This window comes from Equus quagga, chromosome 2 (assembly GCF_021613505.1).
Source record: "Equus quagga isolate Etosha38 chromosome 2, UCLA_HA_Equagga_1.0, whole genome shotgun sequence".
NCBI lineage: Eukaryota > Metazoa > Chordata > Mammalia > Perissodactyla > Equidae > Equus > Equus quagga.
In genome coordinates, this window is record NC_060268.1 from 48,037,006 (window position 1) to 48,056,013 (window position 19,008).

At 41.1% G+C, this 19,008-nt stretch overlaps 1 protein-coding gene and 1 pseudogene across 9 annotated transcripts in view; one reads left to right on the plus strand and one right to left on the minus strand.

Moving 5' to 3' along the window:
• Positions 1-10,019, minus strand: part of ATOSA (atos homolog A) — a 90,077-nt gene extending 80,058 nt beyond the window's left edge. For 3 of the 9 annotated variants that reach the window (XR_006887647.1, XM_046654816.1, XM_046654817.1), the window contains exons 1-2: positions 8,841-9,765; positions 8,398-8,514 (exon numbers count right to left, since the gene is read on the minus strand). Coding sequence is in view for 6 of the 9 variants with exons in the window: in XM_046654816.1 (XP_046510772.1) it covers positions 8,398-8,413 (16 nt within the window). In the remaining 3 variants the exon portion in view is untranslated. Of the gene's footprint in view, positions 1-8,397; positions 8,515-8,840; positions 9,766-9,844 lie in introns of those variants that run through there. The other 6 variants (XM_046654814.1, XM_046654815.1, XM_046654811.1 and 3 more) reach the window with 4 other exon arrangements.
• A 2,128-nt stretch (positions 10,020-12,147) lies between these two features.
• On the plus strand, positions 12,148-12,249 carry LOC124236504 (uncharacterized; annotated as a pseudogene).
• The last annotated feature ends 6,759 nt before the right edge of the window (positions 12,250-19,008 follow it).

Sequence of the window (19,008 nt, forward strand, 5' to 3'; positions counted from 1 at the left end):
GTGACAGAATGGGTCCCAAATCTAAACTCTAAATCCTTTGAGTCTTTTTCCTACTAATCTATCTAACCTTCTTGTAAACCTAAAGTTCTTCAACCAATTGACTCTCTCTCTCTTTCTCAGAGAAACAGCAACAGGAACAAATTCAGCATGGTGGATGGAGGACAGAGAGCTTCCAGCAAATGTTTGTATGGATCCCTTGTTAATCAGATGTATAAAAACTGGGGACCACCTATACCAAACTGCTTTTGCCTACTCCTATTTTACAGTGCTTTCTTCCAATTCAGTGAGATTTAATCAATTTAAAAATATAACTTTCCTTTAAAGTAAGTTATGGGCAAATGTATTTTAAATCTATTTTTAAAAAATTGGGTATAAAGTTGTGGTAATAGCCTAATAGTCAATAATTCGCACAACTCCCTAAACTGGCAGAATTTTAGCTGGTGTCAGTAAAACAAGCAATGATTGCTAACCATCTGCTTGTACTCTTATTTGCTCCACAAACATTGAAACATACTAGTCATTCATTCTTTCAACAAATATATATTAAGCACCTCCTATGCACCTACCACGTCTAAGGCTGCCTGCTAGGTGATGGGAATACAGCTGTGAACAAGAGACAAGGCACCTGGCCTCCTGGAATCTAAAATCTAGTTGTGGAGACAGATAATAAACAAACAAAATGCTATGAAGGAAACAGACTGCTGAGACACAGAACAACAAAGGACATCTAATTTAATGAACAATAGCAACAGCTAACATTAATTGAGCACTTCACATAGGGCAGTCAGAGAAAGCCTCTCTGAAATGTGACATTTAAACCAAGATCAAAAAGATGACAAGGAGCTACTCATGTGATGACCGGGGAGAAAGGCTTTTTAGGCCAAATAGTACATATAAGGGCCTGAGTGGTAATCAAAAACCTAACAGGTGGTCAGTGGGGCTTGGCATGGTGAACAAGGGGAAGAGATGCAAAAGACCTTATTATAATTTCATTGGATGAGTATCTTTTATATGGATAGCAAAATATGAGAAAACTCAACTCAGATTATTGCTAGGTGTCTGTGGTATTACACATGGATTATTACCTAATATTTTTACTAGCTCCTGGCATTTTTATCCATTGATCCAGTTTCAGTTAATAAGAAAGTCTGACTTAATCAAGAAACTATTCTGATTTTTCACCCATTTGAGCAAAGACAGAATTAGCTATTGACAAACTGACTTTGATTTACCTTCTGAGAAAGAAGTATTGTTTCCAGGTATTACCATTCTGCTTTTTCATTACCAAAAAAAAAGTATTAAGTTATTCTAAGTTTAACATTCCCTCAGTTTTTAAAATCCCCAGCCTCAAATGGGGGAAAAAACATTACCATAATTAGATACAAAATTGAGAAGGGCAAAGGAATAAATAAATATAAATGTTCTTCATTTAACCACTAATGTTTTTTCTATACTTGTTCATGATGCTGAATCCTCAGACCCCACGGGTTTCTTCATCTTTTGAGAAGGAAATCAACTTTTAAGTCTCTCTCCCTATATACACATTAGCCTCTCAATTCTGCCTTCCAATTATCTTTTTTCTCATCCTTCAAAGAAATGACAGTGTTCCATCCACTGAATCATTTCCTTCTTACTGGATGACAGGCAAAAAACATAGACAGGGAAACTCTCTGTCAATCCCTTTAGTATCTGAGTCTCAGAAGTTGTTTCAAACTAGCAATTATTTGACAGCTACTGATGCATCAAGACTCATCAATGTAAACGGATGACAGATCAACAGCAGCCAGTCGTTGACTTGAGATTACGGTGAGCACACGAAAACATGTGCAGCTGAATCAGCCCCTTTCTTTTGTCCTCCCCAGAGCTCCCTAAATGATTGACTTCTTCTTAATTTAGAATGTGTCCAATAATAACAACAGCAGTTCACATTCGAATGTTTACTATGTGCCAGCCACTGTTCCAAGCACATTACATAAATCAATTTATTTAATCCTCAAAATCATTCTAAGGCAAGGTAGTATTATTCCCCTCATTGTACAGATGAAGAAGCTGAGGTATGGAGAAGGTAAGCAGCTTTCCAAGGTCATAATACTGACCAAATCTGTTTTGAGTTTTGCACAAGCCCATTTTTAAACCAATTTGGTCCCAATATCTTACGATATTTTAACATAACTTACTGTTACCAGTTAAGAGCATGTACTTGAGCTTACTTCAAGTCCAGGCTAGCTATCTTATTAGCTGTGCAACCTTGGGTAAGTTACCAAACCTCTCTCCGTGACTCAGTTTCATTTATCTATAAAATGGAGATGACAACAGCACCTACTTCCTTGAGCAACTGTTAGGATTAAATGAGTTATATATGAAACTGTTTGCAACAGTGCCTAGCACATAGCATGGACAAGCGTTGGCTATTGTTACTAATACTACCACTGCCACCTCCACCTGGAAATTCAGCAAAAGGCTGCTCTATTTAATCTACTCAATATTGCTTTTCTTTTCCACCAGCTGTCATTTCTCTTGTTTGATTTACGTTGGCTAACAATGAACTATTCTTAGCAAGCAAGCAACGCAACTAATTCCTTTGTTATTTTTTTTTCTAGTCCTTACCACTCTTTCCTCCTATCTCAATTGCCCGGGAAGGAACTGTTTGAGGTTAACAGGGTTGCATTATACTATAGGTAAGTTCATAAGCTGCCGCAATACCAAGGCTAAAGCCTAAATTAGTAATAATCAAAAAGGGAGTGTCTTAATCCGTTTGGTCTGTTATAACAATACCATAAACCAGGTGGCTTATAAACAACAGAAACTTATTTCTCACAGTCCTAGAGGCTGGGAAGTCCAAGATCAAGGCACCAACCGATTTGGTGTCTGGTGAGAGCAGGCTTCCTCATAGATGGCTGACTTTTCACTGTAACCTCAGATGGTGGAAGGGATGAGGGTGCTCTCCAGGCCCTCTTTCATAAGGGCACTAATACCATTCATGAGGGCTCCACCCTCAGCCCGTAATCACCTCCCAAAGGCCCCACCTCCTCATACCATCACCTTGGTGGTTAAGGTTTCCACATATGAATTTGGTGGGGGTGGGGGGGTGGACAGAAACATTCAATCTAGAGCAGGGGAAAAAAACAAAGACAGCACTCCTCTCGGTTTTAACCTCAAAAAAATCAAATTGTTTGGTATTTTGTTTGTGGAACAGGTTTCGAACTAACAGTTTTTACTTAAGAATCATAAACAGCCTACAATATGTGTTCAACTATGAATTGAAACACAGTATGTTTATCAATTTATTGATGATTTACTAGGAAAAGTTTTTTTTTTTTAACCAAAGCACAAAGCATAGCAAACTGACATTTATCTTTTAAATGAAAAAGATTTTGATTCTACTCAGATTGTTGTACAATACCACAAATTTAAGACATCTGAAACTTTGGGGACTTTTGAAATCAAAACATAAGCTTATATTCTATTATTTTGAAATATGTCCTTATAGGGGAAAAAAACAAGCACTCATTCAAAAATAAACAAAATTAGAAATACCACACATTTACAACACAATGTTTTAATTACTTCTACACAAAGATCACACTTTAGACTTCTCTTGAACACTGGATATTCAATACCTATCTAAGACCAGGTCCATATTTTACATCCTTAAGTACAAGGTGGAGTAACATTGTTTAACCTCCCCAGCTACCCAGCTCTAGTCAGCAGGTAAGAGCATTTAAAAATCTATTCCTAGAAGCTTAGTCCACTCATCTCACCCCTACAAGTTAAGCCATAATTGTAATAACAAATGACAGTATAAAGAAATAAATTACACATATATGTCAAGCATCCTTTTGTAGCTTTTATATTTTCTCAGATAACTATACATTAAAAGCTTATTAAATCTGCTTGAGCCTTAGCAGGTCGAACACTATGAATATAAAACAAAATAGTATTAGTTACTGCACATTGGATTATTTCCTTACCTCTGTTGAACATATTTCATAAGTGACCAACCCGTAAGCATCTGTAATGTTTTAACATGATAAAAGTTATCATATTTAATATCTACTATGTGCCAACCACTGTCATATGTCATTCCAACTATGAGAAGAAGGAATTAGCCCTATTTTACAGACAAAAACCTGAGACTGTCAGGGATTAAGTAATTTGATGAAGATTATCCAGCTAACAAGTAATAGAACAAGGATATAAATACAGGTCTGATTCCAAAGCCTGTGCTAATGATAACATCAAAGACTCATCTTTGGCAGCACTGCCTAACTAATGTTATATAACTGCTTAAAAATTAAAAAAAAAAAAAAAAGATTTACCTCAGACTATGGTAAAATACTTTTTCTTTTTTTTTTTTTAGGAAGATTAGCCCTGAGCTAACTACTGCCAGTCCTCCTCTTTTTGCTGAGGAAGACTGGCCCTGAGTTAACATCCGTGCCCATCCTCCTCTGCTTTATATGTGGGACGCCTACCACAGCATGGTGTGCCAAGCAGTGCCATGTCCGCACCTGGGATCTGAACTGGCGAACCCCAGGCCACTGAGAAGTAGAACATGCGCGCTTAACCACTGCGCCACCCCCTGTAAAATACTATTGACCACTGTGAAATGCATCTGTCACACTATACAGTAACATCTTAATTATCTGAAGGTACAGTAGAAGCTCTCCTAACTGACTTTCACTTAACCAACTAGCAAGATTGACCAATGTTTTCCATACCCTCCATAAAAGCAAACTGACAGACACCAGCAGCTAATAGAGTACTTTCTAGTTGACTGCACACTTTTGTGTCTATTAGTTGCACTGTATGCTTAACCAGTTTCTGGTGTTTGTTCCCAAATCTGTTCATGCCACTCTTTAATAACTAATTTATTTAAATGTTACATAAACCAATAATTTTGATGAACATTATAGTCCCCCTTCCCCCCCAAAAAATTCTTGTTGACGAGGTGTATGCAAGACACCTATAAAATTGTGTGAAACATTAAAAAATATATTTTTTTTTTCTTTGGTGAGGAAGATTGGCCCTGAGCTAACATCTGTTGCCAATCTTTCTCTTTTTGCTTGAGGAAGATTGTCTGTGAGCTAATATCCATGCCAATCTTCCTATACTTTATACGTGGGACACTGCCACAGCATGGCTTGATGAGCAGTGTGTAGGTCCCCACCCAGGATCTTAATCCTCAAACCCCAGGCTGCTGAAGTAGAGCACGCAAACTTAACCACTATGCCACTGGGACAGCACCTCAATTTTTCTTTTTTTTGGAAGACTAGCCCTGAGCTAACATCTGTGCCCATCTTCCTCTACTTTATATGTGGGACACCTGCCACAGCATGGCTTGACAAGGAGTGCGTAGGTCCACACCTGGGATCCGAACTGGTAAACCCTGGGCCACCGAAGCAGAACGTGTGAACTTAACTGATGCATCACTGGGCCAGCCCGACATTTTTTTTTTAAATATAAAAGATTCCACCCACAGATTGCTCTGCTGAGTCTTATTCTACCTTAGAGAAATCAAAACCAGAAATCTTAGGTGTAGTACACTACTGGTGTGGTTTACACAAGAAAGATCAGGGCCTGGCCTAGTAGCATAGTGGTTAAGTTCACACACTCTGCTTCGGCAGCCCTGAGTTCACAGGTTCAGATCCTGGCTGCAGGCCTACACACAGCTCATCAAGCCATGCTGTGGTGGTGTCCCGTATGCAAAATAGAGGAAGACTGCCACAGCTGTTAGCTCACAGACAATCTTCCTCAAGCAAAAAGAGGAGGACTGGCAACAGATGTTAGCCTAGGGCCAATCTCCCTCATTAAAAAAAAAAAAAAAAAAAAGATCATATTTAGCTCTGAAAAACAGACCCATTTCACCCCCCAAAAAGGGCCTTGAGCCTACATCAAAAGACAGGTGAAATAATTAAGGCTATTCCCTTTTATGATTCCTCACTGAAGCTGACTTTTTTGACTAGCCAACCAACTACCACCCCCAATCATGCAGAATAAGGGGCTGCTACTGTGCCTCTTTAGAAACGCTCTGGAGCACAGCTGGGGCCCATAAAAGCAAATGTCTCAGAGCCTCTACACCTGAACCCTACACTCTACACTCAGCTTCTGAAGGAACAGCTGAAAGGTTCTCCTATTGACTCCCATTTCAGAGAGAACTCAGTGTCATGCATGGTTATCTAGTTCTCTAGCCCAGAAACTAAAAGCAGTAAAATTAACAAGAGGCAAGAATAAGCATGTTAATAAAGACTGTTGACAGCATGGAAATTTAAAAATCAGATCTAAAAAAAAAAAAGGCTGAAGTGATTCAAGCTAGAGGCCAAAAACCAATCTCATAAATTTAAATACTTCTTTAGGGCATATCTGGATTACGACAGGGTACAAAGTTGAAATTCATAACAACGCCCCTTTATCATCAAGTAAAGGTTAAACTACATTGACTCTGTATATTCATCTATTTTTTTAAAGGGCAAGGAAGCATTACTATTTTAGAGGTCTATCCACATATGATTACAACTCAAATTATTTTTGGCATTTAAAGAATGACATTTCAATTATCCAGAAAAATGACTCATACAGAATAGTTTCTTAGACACCAAAGTAGAAAAAAAATGAAGTATTACTGTTGTCTATCTAAGTGTAGCCCATAACTGCCTTTCCAACTGCAGGTCAAGAAATCAATTCAATGGGTCGTAACAGCAATTTTTAAAAATAGAAAAAGAACAGAAAATACAAGACCACACTGCACACAGTAACAGTAAGTGTGTTTTGTAAAATGTTTATTTCAATATTTCTATTCTACTTTGCAAGTAAAAGATACTACTTACTCTGGGTCCTGGTTAAAAGAAAGCCAGCCTCGGGCCTAAAGATTCATATTATTATTATGAAATTTAATCACAATACTGAACTTGCAATCTTATTGTTTTTATATCATAACGCTAAAGAAAGGTACAATTTTAAAGGAAGAAGGGTCACTTCTTTAGGAGTCTTGATGAATAAATTAATTTTTTCCTCTAGTAATCTACATCAGTAGACAACTAACATTTTATCGTGTTTAGTACTAGTTTTGGTTAAAATAGAGATTGTGGGCAAATACTGTTTTTCAAACTGCTTACAACTTTAAAGCAACTTTTAACAACAATGAAACCCAAAACAAATAGTGACTTTGATTTTATTTGCTTGTTTATTCTGAGATGCAATTACTGACCTTGGTGACATTTTCCCAAAGTCACTGATGTAATCTAAAAGTCTAAATATGGCATTCTACACAAGTAATTTGTTTAGTAGCAATACACTTGCTAATACTTCATGTATACATAGCTGATTTTATGAAACAAACACTTAAAACTAAATCAAACCACTAAATTAAGTATGGCTTTCTCCACCTTCTTCCCAGTGCATTTTAAAAGACACGATTACCAAAGACATATTTTAACTCAAAAAGGAAACTTGTCTTTCTAACCCACTTTGAAATGAATATGTGAAAAAAATAACCAGTTTAATCCCTATCTTTTTAAAAATGAGCATCAAATTCATATGAGGATAAATTAACATTTCCGATCCTACAGTCTCAGATTTGGAAGGAACTCTGTTATCTAGACCAACTCCCCACCAACTACAACAATCCTCTTCCTCCCAGGTTCCTCCCAATCCAATCCCCATCTGGTTGAAAAGCCTTCGCTCCTGACTACTACTATATTAAATCTTCCAAACTTGGTCCTTGCCACTAATCCAATAAGTTTTCAATTCCTTTGAAGTCCTTGAAAAATACAGTGGATACATTAATTCTCATAAACCCTGAAAATACAGGTATAGAAAGGAAATGACATTTGCTTATCACTAAGGAGGTTAGTGGCCCTAAGTGTCCATATATTATCTACTGAGTAAGATCCCAGAGAACTTAGCAAACATTTAGGGTGTGCCTGAAGCACAAAACTCAGCTAAATGAAAGCAGTAATTGTAATAACATCGTATTTGTCAATTCAATCTTAAATTTTCTCAATTTATCAAGTTCAGATTCTCAAGTTGAAAAATCTTGTAAACTTCTTTAAAATTGAAGTTAGATTGACTTTATCTAAAAATGAGTCATGTAACTCTAAAATGACACCAAGTACTGTGGCAACAGATACAAATGCTATTCTTGACAATTTCATTTTGAGTTACACTAGAGGCTCTCTTGAAACTACTACTTTGCAAACTCTTTTGAAGAATTATCCTCCCACCTACATCCTAACTCTCTTTTCCATGTCCCTCCTCTACCTCACCAGCTGGAATCTGTAATAGAAACAAGTAATCATATGTAATACAGAAAGAGTTGATCCTGCCGCACAATTAGGTTAACGCTTCTAAAATGGGGCACAGGAAAAAAAAAAAAAAACCCTACTTAAATAATTCATTTACCTCGGTCTGGCTTCATTTTCACATCCAATTTCCACCCAGGGTGCTGTGAAATACACGCGTGGGTTCTTTCAACAGGCTCGCCGCTGATTCCGTGGCTGCTGTTCCGTTTTCAAAATGCTAAAAAGAGATCAAAATAAAATTAATCTGATCCTGCTCTAACACCCGGACCTTGGAAGAAAACTACTGTTTAAGTTAGGCCTCTTCCTGGCACTCACTGCGGTGACAGCACCATCGCAGGTCTGAAAAAAGCAAAACTCGCTCTGCACCGCCTCCCCCACCTCCTCCGGACCGAACACCCCTCTTCCCCGCCCCCCTGCTCTCCAGGCCAAAGTGTCCTTCTTTGACACAGCGTCTCTGAAGCAAAAGGAAGATCTATTTATAACCCGGAGGTACAGGCAAGGGAAAAAAAAAAAAAAGGAGTCAAGCAACACAAACTAACTAACCCCTTTGTAAAAAACGCCGCTGGGAACAGTGGGCCCTCGCAGTGGCTGGTCTAGAAATTCTCCGACCTGGTGCCCGGGCGCAGGAAACTCTTCCAGACCCCCAGCTCCCGGCCAAGAGCTGCGCCCGCCCCGCGGGCCTCACCTGTGCGATCACCCCCGGGCTGGCCTTCCTGCGGCCGCCGCGGCCAAGTTCACACAGTCAGGGGGTCAGAAGGAAACGCGAGGCATCTCCTCGAGCCCAGCCCCCAGCCCCAAAAGAACTCCACCCGGCCGACCCGGGCCGCTCCCCCCACCCCCGCGCTGGGACCACCCGCAGCCCCGTGCGGGCCGGGCCTGTCGGGGGTCGGCCCCGGGTAGGCTTCCAGCCGGGCGCCCGCCCCTGCCCCGCGGGCCCCTTCCGTCCCGCCGCGGCCCCGGATTTCCTTCAGCCCCGCCGCCCCGAGCGCCGCGCCGGCCCCGCTCCCCGCCGGAGAGTTGTTTTCATGGCTCCCTCGGCCGACCTCTGCTGACTAACTCGCGCTCCTCTCCAGCCCCGATCCCTCCTCCTCTTGGCACTTCTCTCCGCCGCTCGCCCAGCGGCTCACATCACACGCCCGCCCCAGACCCGAGACTACGAGCGGAGCAGGGCCGGCGAGAGCGGAGCGCGGCGCACAGCGGCCCCCGGGGCTGCGCTAGGGGACCATGGGGGCCCGAGACTGCAAGCCCGACGCGGCGCCCCGGCGCGCCCGCGGCCATCCACCCCCGCCGCAGCCGCCGCCTCCTCGCTCTGCTCCCGGCGCTCGGCCCCTCGCCCTGCCGGACTCGCACCCGAGCCCCGCGGCCCCCGGGCTTCGCCCGCCCCGGCAGGCCCGCTTGCCCCGCGCCTCTGCCAGCTCCTCGCCCGCCCGCTGTCGCTAGCTCGGGAGCCCCAGCTCCCGGTCCCCCTCGCTCGCCCAGCTCTTTCTCTGCTGTTTGCCCTGTCAAAACACTGCCCGGGTCACGTGTCCCAACAACAGCCAACCCACCGCTCGTCACTTCCTCCCTGGCGGCCCCCGCAGCGGGCTCCCGGTTGTTATGGCAACGCCCCCCGCGCCCCGGGCGCTCACTCGGGGGCCTGGGTGGCGGTGCAGGTGCCGGGCGACTGCGAGGGGCCGGCGGTGCCAGGGGGGCCCGAGAGGCGCGGCGCGCTGCGGCCGCGCGGCTCCTGCCTGCGCTGGGAGCCGGCTGCGGCGCGTCTGCGACCAAGAGTCGGAGCTGCGCTATTAGAGCACAGGGTAACTGGGGAGATGTCAGCCCAGGGCCTGCCCCAGACGTGGAGGATAATTATAGTCTCCTCCTCCTCCTCCTGCACACGGGATGCTGGCGCAGAGTTGTGACCGAGCCCCGAGTGGATTGCAGCGCACGGTGGAACCCGGGGCTAAGGTGGCCAGGACAGGAGAGTGGGCAGCCATGCGCGACAGGGATTGGGACGTTGAAGAACGAGAAGCCCCCCTCACCCTAAATTTTCCCAAATCACTAGGGATTTTAGTAAGATTCGGAACCCAAACTCCTGAGGAGCTCGCGGTGCTAAAAATAACTTTTATAGCATCTAAAACACTGACTAATGGCAGGAGGACACTTTTGACACCGTGTTATTGTTGGGGAGCTGTAATTTTGTTGTTGTGCTTTAACAATGTGACATGATGACGTTTCGTGTTGTGATGTATCATCACTTGGACACAAACAGATGAGAAGGATCCGCTGTAATTAAAAAAAAGCAGCCTAACAAGGGCTGAAGCTATTAGCGACTCAGTTTATAGGCAAGTACACATGGGGTTGTGAGCTCAAAACAGAGACAAGAGAAGTACAAAATTTGCAATGCTCTTTAGTTTCATTAGAGAAAGCTTTTTTTTTTAGAAATAATTTTGCATACAAAAATCACAACAGGAAAGTACAAGGATAAGGTCTAAAGGTGATTTAGTCTTTGTATCCTTCTGAGGTTTCCAAAGTTTTATAGTGAGTATGTATTACTTTTACAACAGAAAAGTTTTTGTAAAGTACAAGATTGGGAGTTGCCCTTTTTCTGGCTTCAGATCAAATACATGAAATTTCTATTATGAAAAAGTTGTAATATTTTCTAGATATTTTCACATGTACAGTAAAATTACATGTGCAACTGCAATTAACAGCCTTAACTCTTAAGATTGTATCTCCTCAAAACAGGGCAGAACATTCAGGAGGGTAACATTTCATTTTCATGGAAATGTTCCGGCATCATGAAGATGAAACTTCTGACAAATGCCAACAGTTCCTTAATCTATGTAATGGCTACAAATGTTAACTCCCAGTGGATTGCACTTTGATATTATTGAATACTGTTATCACGTAGTTTCTTTTATGAGCTGGTTTTACTTGTTCTACAATCACTTCTCAATTAACCTTGGTAATGGGAGACAGAAAGAACAGTTACAGATAATCCAAAATCCTAAATTTAGCACAACAGCTGGGACCAGAGAGCTATTGTAAAAGCCTTACTGGGTGAACAAGCAGCAAAATCTGTGATGTGGCTCCTCGTCCCCTGCCTAATTTGCAAGCGGTATAAAGACCAGAAAAATGTTGCGAGCAGAAGCTGAGGCTATTAGATGATCTGGAACACAAACTAAAGAATTCTCTTTTAAATAATTAAGTTTAACAGCACATGGACAAATGATGATGTCTGAACATATGTTAGACTACCCTGAAGCTTTTTATGGAGAATCTTAAATCTGTTAAAAAATAGGAGGTCATTATGGCAGTGGAAAAAGTATTTTAAAAGAGGTGTATTTTTGTTTCATTCATTATTGAAATTATTTCATTCACTCAGCACACATTTACTGAGCACTTACTATCTGCTAGGCACATGCTACTCTCTGAGATTGCAGAGGTCACAGAAAACAGGGTCCTTACTCTCATGGAGCTTACAGTGCTGCCCACTATAGTGGCATGGCCTTGGTCAAGTCACTTTCTACAGTCTTCTTTCACCTATAAAAATTGGGTGTTTGACATCTGACTTTAAATAATCTCTTTCATTTCTAATTCTAAAACAATCTTATAACCGTATAGAACATGTCCAGAGTGGTTGGAAATAAGGATCTACCTACAATAGCAACCCTAAGTGTCAGTGATAAGTGTGTTTGCACCTTGGGTCACCCAAGCAAAACAAACATCTCTGGTTTCTACTTGGTGAGGGGTGAGGCTGGGTGAAGCAAGCAAGTCAAAACAAGTGGCAGAAAACATCCTTTTTTCTATCTGACTTACTTTCCAGTTTTCTTTCCCCTAGTGTTCCAAAGGCTTATTAGCAACAAACTTCATCGCTTCTCAGACTTTTGGCTAAGATCAAGCGTAGTATCTGTTCTTATCAGTAATTAACTTCAGAAAAGTTAACTCATCTTCAGCAAGGCAGTAATCCCCTCAACTTTGACAGGTTTTATTGAAATAGGCCATGTATAACAAAACTATGTATTTAATGAAGGTCTCTATAAGTTCTTTTACTGGCTAAGGTGATGAGGATAACTGGTTTGCTCACTTTATTAATACAAGGCTGTTACTATTACCAAGGTGCCAAGCAAAAGACCTGGCAGGGTAGCAGCTCAATACATGTCAACCTTTGTACTGCCCAGTAAAATTTTCTTGTACTTGCCCACAAACTGATAAAGGGTGGCACAAACTTCATCTGTGAAGGATACATTTTCATTAGACTTTTGGTGTTATCTCATAATAATAGGAACCTGTTGTGGGTTGAATTGTCGTCCCCGTCCCCCCCCCCCCCCCCCCCCCCGCCAAAATGAATGATATGTTGAAGTGCTAATGTGTGCACCTGTGAATGTGACCTTATTTGGAAACAGGGTCTTTCCAGATATAGTCAAGTTAAGAGGAAGTCATGCTGGATTGGGGTGTGCCCTAAATCCAACTACTACAGTGATGCAACACATAGGATAATGATGGACCGCATATATGATGGTGGCCTCATAAGATTAGTACCATTTGGTCTGGGTATGTAGTAGGCTATACCATCTAGGTTTGTGTAAGTACTGTAGGGGAGGAAGAAATTTTCCTCTACTCTTCTAGGTCCTTCTGGCTGGTCTAAGAGTTAAATTGATATGAGACAGATTAACAGGAGAAAAACAAACAAAAGTTTAATAACGTGTATACGTGGGAGAAACCCAGGAAAACTGAGTAACTCACCAAAATGGCTGAAGCCCTCACCTTAAATACCATTCTCAGCTAAAGACAAAAGAGAATGCTGGTGGTGGGGAGTGAGGGACTTTAAAGGGAAGGAAGGCAATTCACAGGTAGGTGAAAAGGAGCAAAAGTTTGGAAGACAAGTGTTTGGCCACACAGAAACAGAAGAACACACACAGGAGCCCAGTACACAGGCTTTTCTAGGCTCCTCTCTGTCTACCACCTAGTCCATCTCATGCTAAGGTGGATAGCTCCCTTCCTGAGACAGGTTTTTTTTTTTTTCCTGAGGAAGATTTGCCCTGAGCTAACATCTGTTGCCAGTCTTCCTCTTTTTGCTTGAGGAAGATTGTCCCTGAGCCAACAACTGTGCCAGTCTTCCTCTATTTTGTATGTGGGTCACTGCCACAGCATGACCGCCAACAAGTGGTGTAGTTCCGTGCCTGGGAACCAAACCTGGGCTGCCAAAGCGGAGCATGCCAAACTTAACCACTAGGCCACAGGGCCAGCCCAAGACAGGTTTGTTTTTATCTGAAATATTTTGGGCAGTTAAGGGAGAGGTGACAAGAAAAACTTTCAGAGTCTTTTGTTTCTTAAAAATAATCAGCCTAAAATAATCCTCATGTTAAAGAGACACATTTGGAGGTGGCAGATTTTGTTCCCCTCAGTACATTCTGCAATGTTTGCACAATGATGAAATCACCGAATGACCTGTTTCTCAGAACGTATCCCCAACATTAAGCGACGTGTGACTCTACTAGTGTCTTTATAAGTGAGCGAGATTTGAAGACAGAGGAGACCCAGGGAAAACGGCCATGTGACAAGGCAACAGAGATTGGAATGATGCAGCTGTAAGCCAAAGAATGCAAAAGATTGCCGGGAGCCACCAGAATCTAGCCAGAGGTAAGGAAGGATTCTTCCCCAGAGACTTCAATGGGTGGATGGGCCTGCTGATACCTTGATTTCATCCATTTAGGCTTCAGAACTGTGAGAGAATAAATTTCTGTTATTTTAAGCCACTCACGTTTGTGTTATTTTGTTACTGTGACCCTAGGAAACTAACATAGAACTCTAGCAAAAAATATTGCCATGATTTTTTCTTGGACTTTAAGTTGCGTTGCTGAGATTGCAAGTTTTCTAAAAGTTCCAGGTTCCAAATGGTCACCAAAACATAGCGATCTTTAATTCTGTAAAAGTACAGTAAATTGGTTGCAAATGTGAAGAAAATCTCTCAAGTGTCACAAAAGAACTTTATGACCCATAGCTAAAAATGATCGTGAATAAGTGCTTGAGGATCATCAAATGAAATACACTATTTTAGGGGCCGGCCTTGTGGCACAGAGGTTAAGTTCGCATGTTCTGCTTTGGCAGCCCAGGGTTTGCTGGTTTGGATCCCGGCTGTGGACCTATGCACAACTTGTCAAGCTGTGCTGTGGCGGGCGTCCCACATATAAAGCGGAGGAAGATGGGCACGGATGTTAGCTCAGGGCCAGTCTTCCTCAGCAAAAAAAAAAAAAAAAAAGAAAGAGGTGGATTGGCAGCAGATGTTAGCTCAGGGCTAATCTTCCTCAAATAATAAATAAATAAAAACAAATAAAAAGCATATACTAAAAAAAGAAAATACACTATTTTAAATATGGTAATTGGTAGATCTGTTTCATCATAAAGTATTGTGGAAATAAAGAACAGTAGAATTAAAATATATAGACAAATCTAGTCCTGCATAGTAAGTAAAAAGTATCAAGCTGTGTACTTTTAGTTCTTGAAGCAACAAGATGAAAGGCAATCTTTCCCATAGCTAAATCATTTCTGATTATTCACTTAATTCATTGCGGTTCATTTCTTTCTAAGGGAGAAAGATCATGGAGTCGTTGCTAAGGTATTGTTTCATGTACACAACCCTCCACCTTCCCTTCAAGTGGTTGGCTGGTTTGTCCTTTTTTGAGGCTCCTGTTTGTCTACCTTCTGTAACCACAGGTATAAGGAAGTGAAAAATGATTCTTTCTGGTTCCTGCCTGCAGAAGTGACTGTAGTATGTACTTAGAAATAAAAAGCCTCTAAACTTCAAGCCATGGAAACCTTTAATCTGAAGGTTTGCTGAGCTGGGGGAGGTCTCTGAGCCATCAAGACTTAAGATCTCTTCAAAAATTAATAATAAATGCTGATTTTTATGACAGTGTGCTCAGCACTTCAGACCTATTATACATTTGATCCTAATATCACCCTCTTATCTTGTGGAATAGGAAACTGAGTCTCAGAGACGTGAGTAACTTTTCCAAGACTACAGTTAATAAACGGAAGGAGGCTGCTTTGTAAATGGGATTAATTTCCATCACGACATTATGAAGTAGATTAAATTATTCCCCAAATTTCAAATCGGGAAACTGAGGCTCAGAAAGAAACGTTGAGAATGGTGGTACATTTAGAATGTAAATTTGTTTATATAAATTTAGAGTCAATGCTTGGAGATCCCAGTTCTAAACAGAACAGCTCTGGTTTGTTATATGTAAACTCCAAAGGGCAAACAGGCACAGTTAATAACAGCAGCTAACATTGCTTAAGCACTTCAGCAGTAAGCACTGTTCTGAGTGCTCTATGGGTATTAGTTATTTAATCCTCACAACATCCCTATGAAGTATTATCATCCTATTTTATAACCAAACAAACAGGAAAAGGGAAGTTAAATTACAAGCCCAAAGTCAAGCAATTAGGAAGTTGCAGAGCCAGGATTCACACCCAAGGAGCATGACTTTGGAGCATAAGTTCCTAACCACTCCCTGGTATTCGCCCCATTTAGTTTGGTTTTCCATTCAAGCCCTGCACCTTCCTCCCACTGTGCTTTTGCCATTCCCCCCACATAGCATCCCTCCCCACTTCCCATCTAAGCCCTTCTGGACTCTCAAGGCTGAAAGTCTTACCTCACAACGCCTTCCAGCATCCAGACTCTCATACACGCTCATCTGTCTTTTCTCTGAATGTATATTTTATTTATGATCTTAAAACCACATATTCATTTTATCTTTTAAGGGCAGAGATGAACTGTGACCTCACGTTCCTCTGTATTTCTTGTGTTCAGTGGCACCGGCCTGGGTACAAAGATTCCCGGAGACCTGAGGCCATCACTATTCTCTAGAACTGCTCCAGCCGATGCAGCAGCCACAAGCCACAGGTGGCGGCCAAGCACTTGAAATGTGACCAGTGAAACTGAGAAACTCAATTTCTAATTTTAATTTAAATATAAATTTAATGACTGGTTCTTGATTCCATTATTAGAAAACTTAAGTATGTTTAGAACAACTTGGATATGCAAATCTACTTCTTCCAAGTGCAACTTTTAGAAAATCTAAATACAGATCAGTTATTTCTAATGAGAATTTAGTGTCCAACTTGAAATGTGCTGTGTTTAAAATATACATCAGATTTCAATGAAAAAAGAATGTAAAATCTCTCAATACTTTTAAAATATTGATTTCATGTTGAAATGGTCCTATTGTAAATATATTGGGTTTCTTTTTAAAAGTTTTTAACATGGCTACTGGGAAATGTACAGTTACATATGTAGCTCACATCATATTTCTATTAGACAAGACTGCTCTAGGACTTAGTGGCTTAGCAGCAGCAACACAAAAACATTTAAGGGGCTGGCCTGGTGGCACAGTGGTTAAGTGCGCACGTTCCGCTAAGGCGGCCCAGGGTTCACTGGTTCGGATCCTGGGTGCAGACACGGCACCGCTTGGCAAGTCATGCTGTGGCAGGTGTCCCCCATATAAAGTAGAGGAAGATGGGCACAGATGTTAGCTCAGGGCCAGTCTTCCACAGCAAAAAGCAGAGGATTGGCAGCAGATGTTAGCTCAGGGCTAATCTTCCTCAAAAAAAAAGACATTTGAAAATCAGCTCTGCTCCTCAACCAAGTGATACCTTCTAGCAGTGCAAATTTTGGGCTAAGGGAACTTGCTGCTTGCCCTAATCCTATCAAGAGCTCCATGCATTCTAACGAAAATTGAAGGCATCACAAGGTGATGAGAGCACACCTTAGAAATAGGCACAGTGGTGAATGATCCTTCAAAACACACACATTAAATGCAGTAGGGTTTTCCTAGAAGTTATTTTTCTCTTCATGCCTGTTAGAGGATCACACAGAGAATTAACTACCTTACCCCAAACAGTGTGAGCTATTTTCAGAAGCAGAGATGGGTGGACTTCACTAAACAGTTCAACTCTTCCTGATTTAGTAAAGACATTAAGTCGAAGGCAAGTTACTGATCCTTTAAGTCTTTTCATCAGAACATATCAGTTTATTGCATCCTAATGAGAATTCTACAATAGTGCTTTCCAGGGTTAAAAAAGGAAATCCATAAAATTTGACTTGAAAAGTAGATATAAACAATGGCAGTGATCTCGATTTCAAAATGTACATGATAAATTAAATAATCAGATATTTTCAGAAAAAAATTTTAAGTAGAGTCTTATCCTTCAAAAACATTTGAAAGACTCTTTTCTTAGGTTATCATGTTGTTATCTTAGCTTTTTACGAAAGAAAAAAAGGTTTGTACAAAACTACACAAAAATAATGCAGAAAATTCCCAAGTCCTTTTCACAAATGGGAAAACTCATAATTGAAAACAAATTCTTCACATGTACTAGATAGAACATGATAGAGTAATCTGTAATATATTTTTAATCAAATTTCTGCTGCTTCTATCAGAATCCAAAAGCTCAATACAGCATAAAGAGAATTCTAGAAGTGATTCCTTTATTGGCCTCTGTGTATATCTCAATCATTTCATACGGCCATGCTTCAGAGAGAATGGAACATTAGCTGCTGTCTTATTCCAAATTGCACAGGCAAAATTCTGTACTTGCAACTCAATGTAATTGGCCTTCATTTCCAAAATGTCATTTCTGTCTAACATAAGTTTAATTCAATTCAGCATTCATTGAACTTTGTATGCCAAATACTTTGCTGGGCCCCAGAGAGACAAAGACCAGAAAAGCAAGTACTTACCCTCAAAAAATTTATTAATCTAAAAGAAGATTGCCATGTAAATAAATAACTGCCATTTAGTTTGACAACAACAAAAAAATTCATGCATAAGGAAAACAGGTGGCACAAAGAAGGAAAAGTTACTTCCCTCTAGGCAAAGGGGTTGCTAAAGAAGGAAAAGAGAACATATTGGCTACGTTTTAAAGAATGAAGAGGAAGTCATCAGATAGGGAAAACTGGGTGGGTTGGAGATGAGGGAAGTTGTTCCTAACAGATGAAACAGCACATCACTGAGGCATGATAGAACATATTCTGTTCACGATGCCTTATTAGGTCAGATTTAAGGAAGTTAAATACAAATGCTAGGTACAACGTTAGACAGAGTTGTGGGGTTTTTTGTTTGGTTGGTTGTTTGTTTGTCTGCCAGTGGCCCCAGTTCTTCATCCCTCCCCAAATCCATGCCTTTCCCATGTAACTTGCAGTCTTTACCAGTAATAGGTCAGAATACATTTCTCAGCTCCTGGTTTAGCCACGTGACTTGCTTTAATGAACAGAATGATGCTGAAGTGACAGTTTTGAGCTAGACCTTAAGAGGTCTAGGCTGTTTGCTCTATAACGCCTCTGCCATTACCATGTAAAAAAGATGGCTGGGCTAACCTGCTGGTCCCTGGAAGATGAGAGAAGCCGAATGAAACTTAGCTGCCTCAGCTGACTCACAATTCAACCCAGCTTTGATTAGCAGAACCACAGCCAACGCATACAGCCATGAGTAGAAATTGTAGTTTTAAGCCACTAAGTTTTAGAGTGTTTGTTAGGCAGCATTATTGCAGCCACAGCAAACCAATACAGTCATAGTAGTGAATTTGGATTTTATCTTGCAGATGACAGAAAACTATAAAGGATTTTAATAAATAGATTATTTCAGAAAGATGGCTTTACCAACAAAGCAGAAGATGGAGATGGCAAGAGGATAGTGGAGGTGGTGGTGGCAAAGAAGCTATTTCAGTG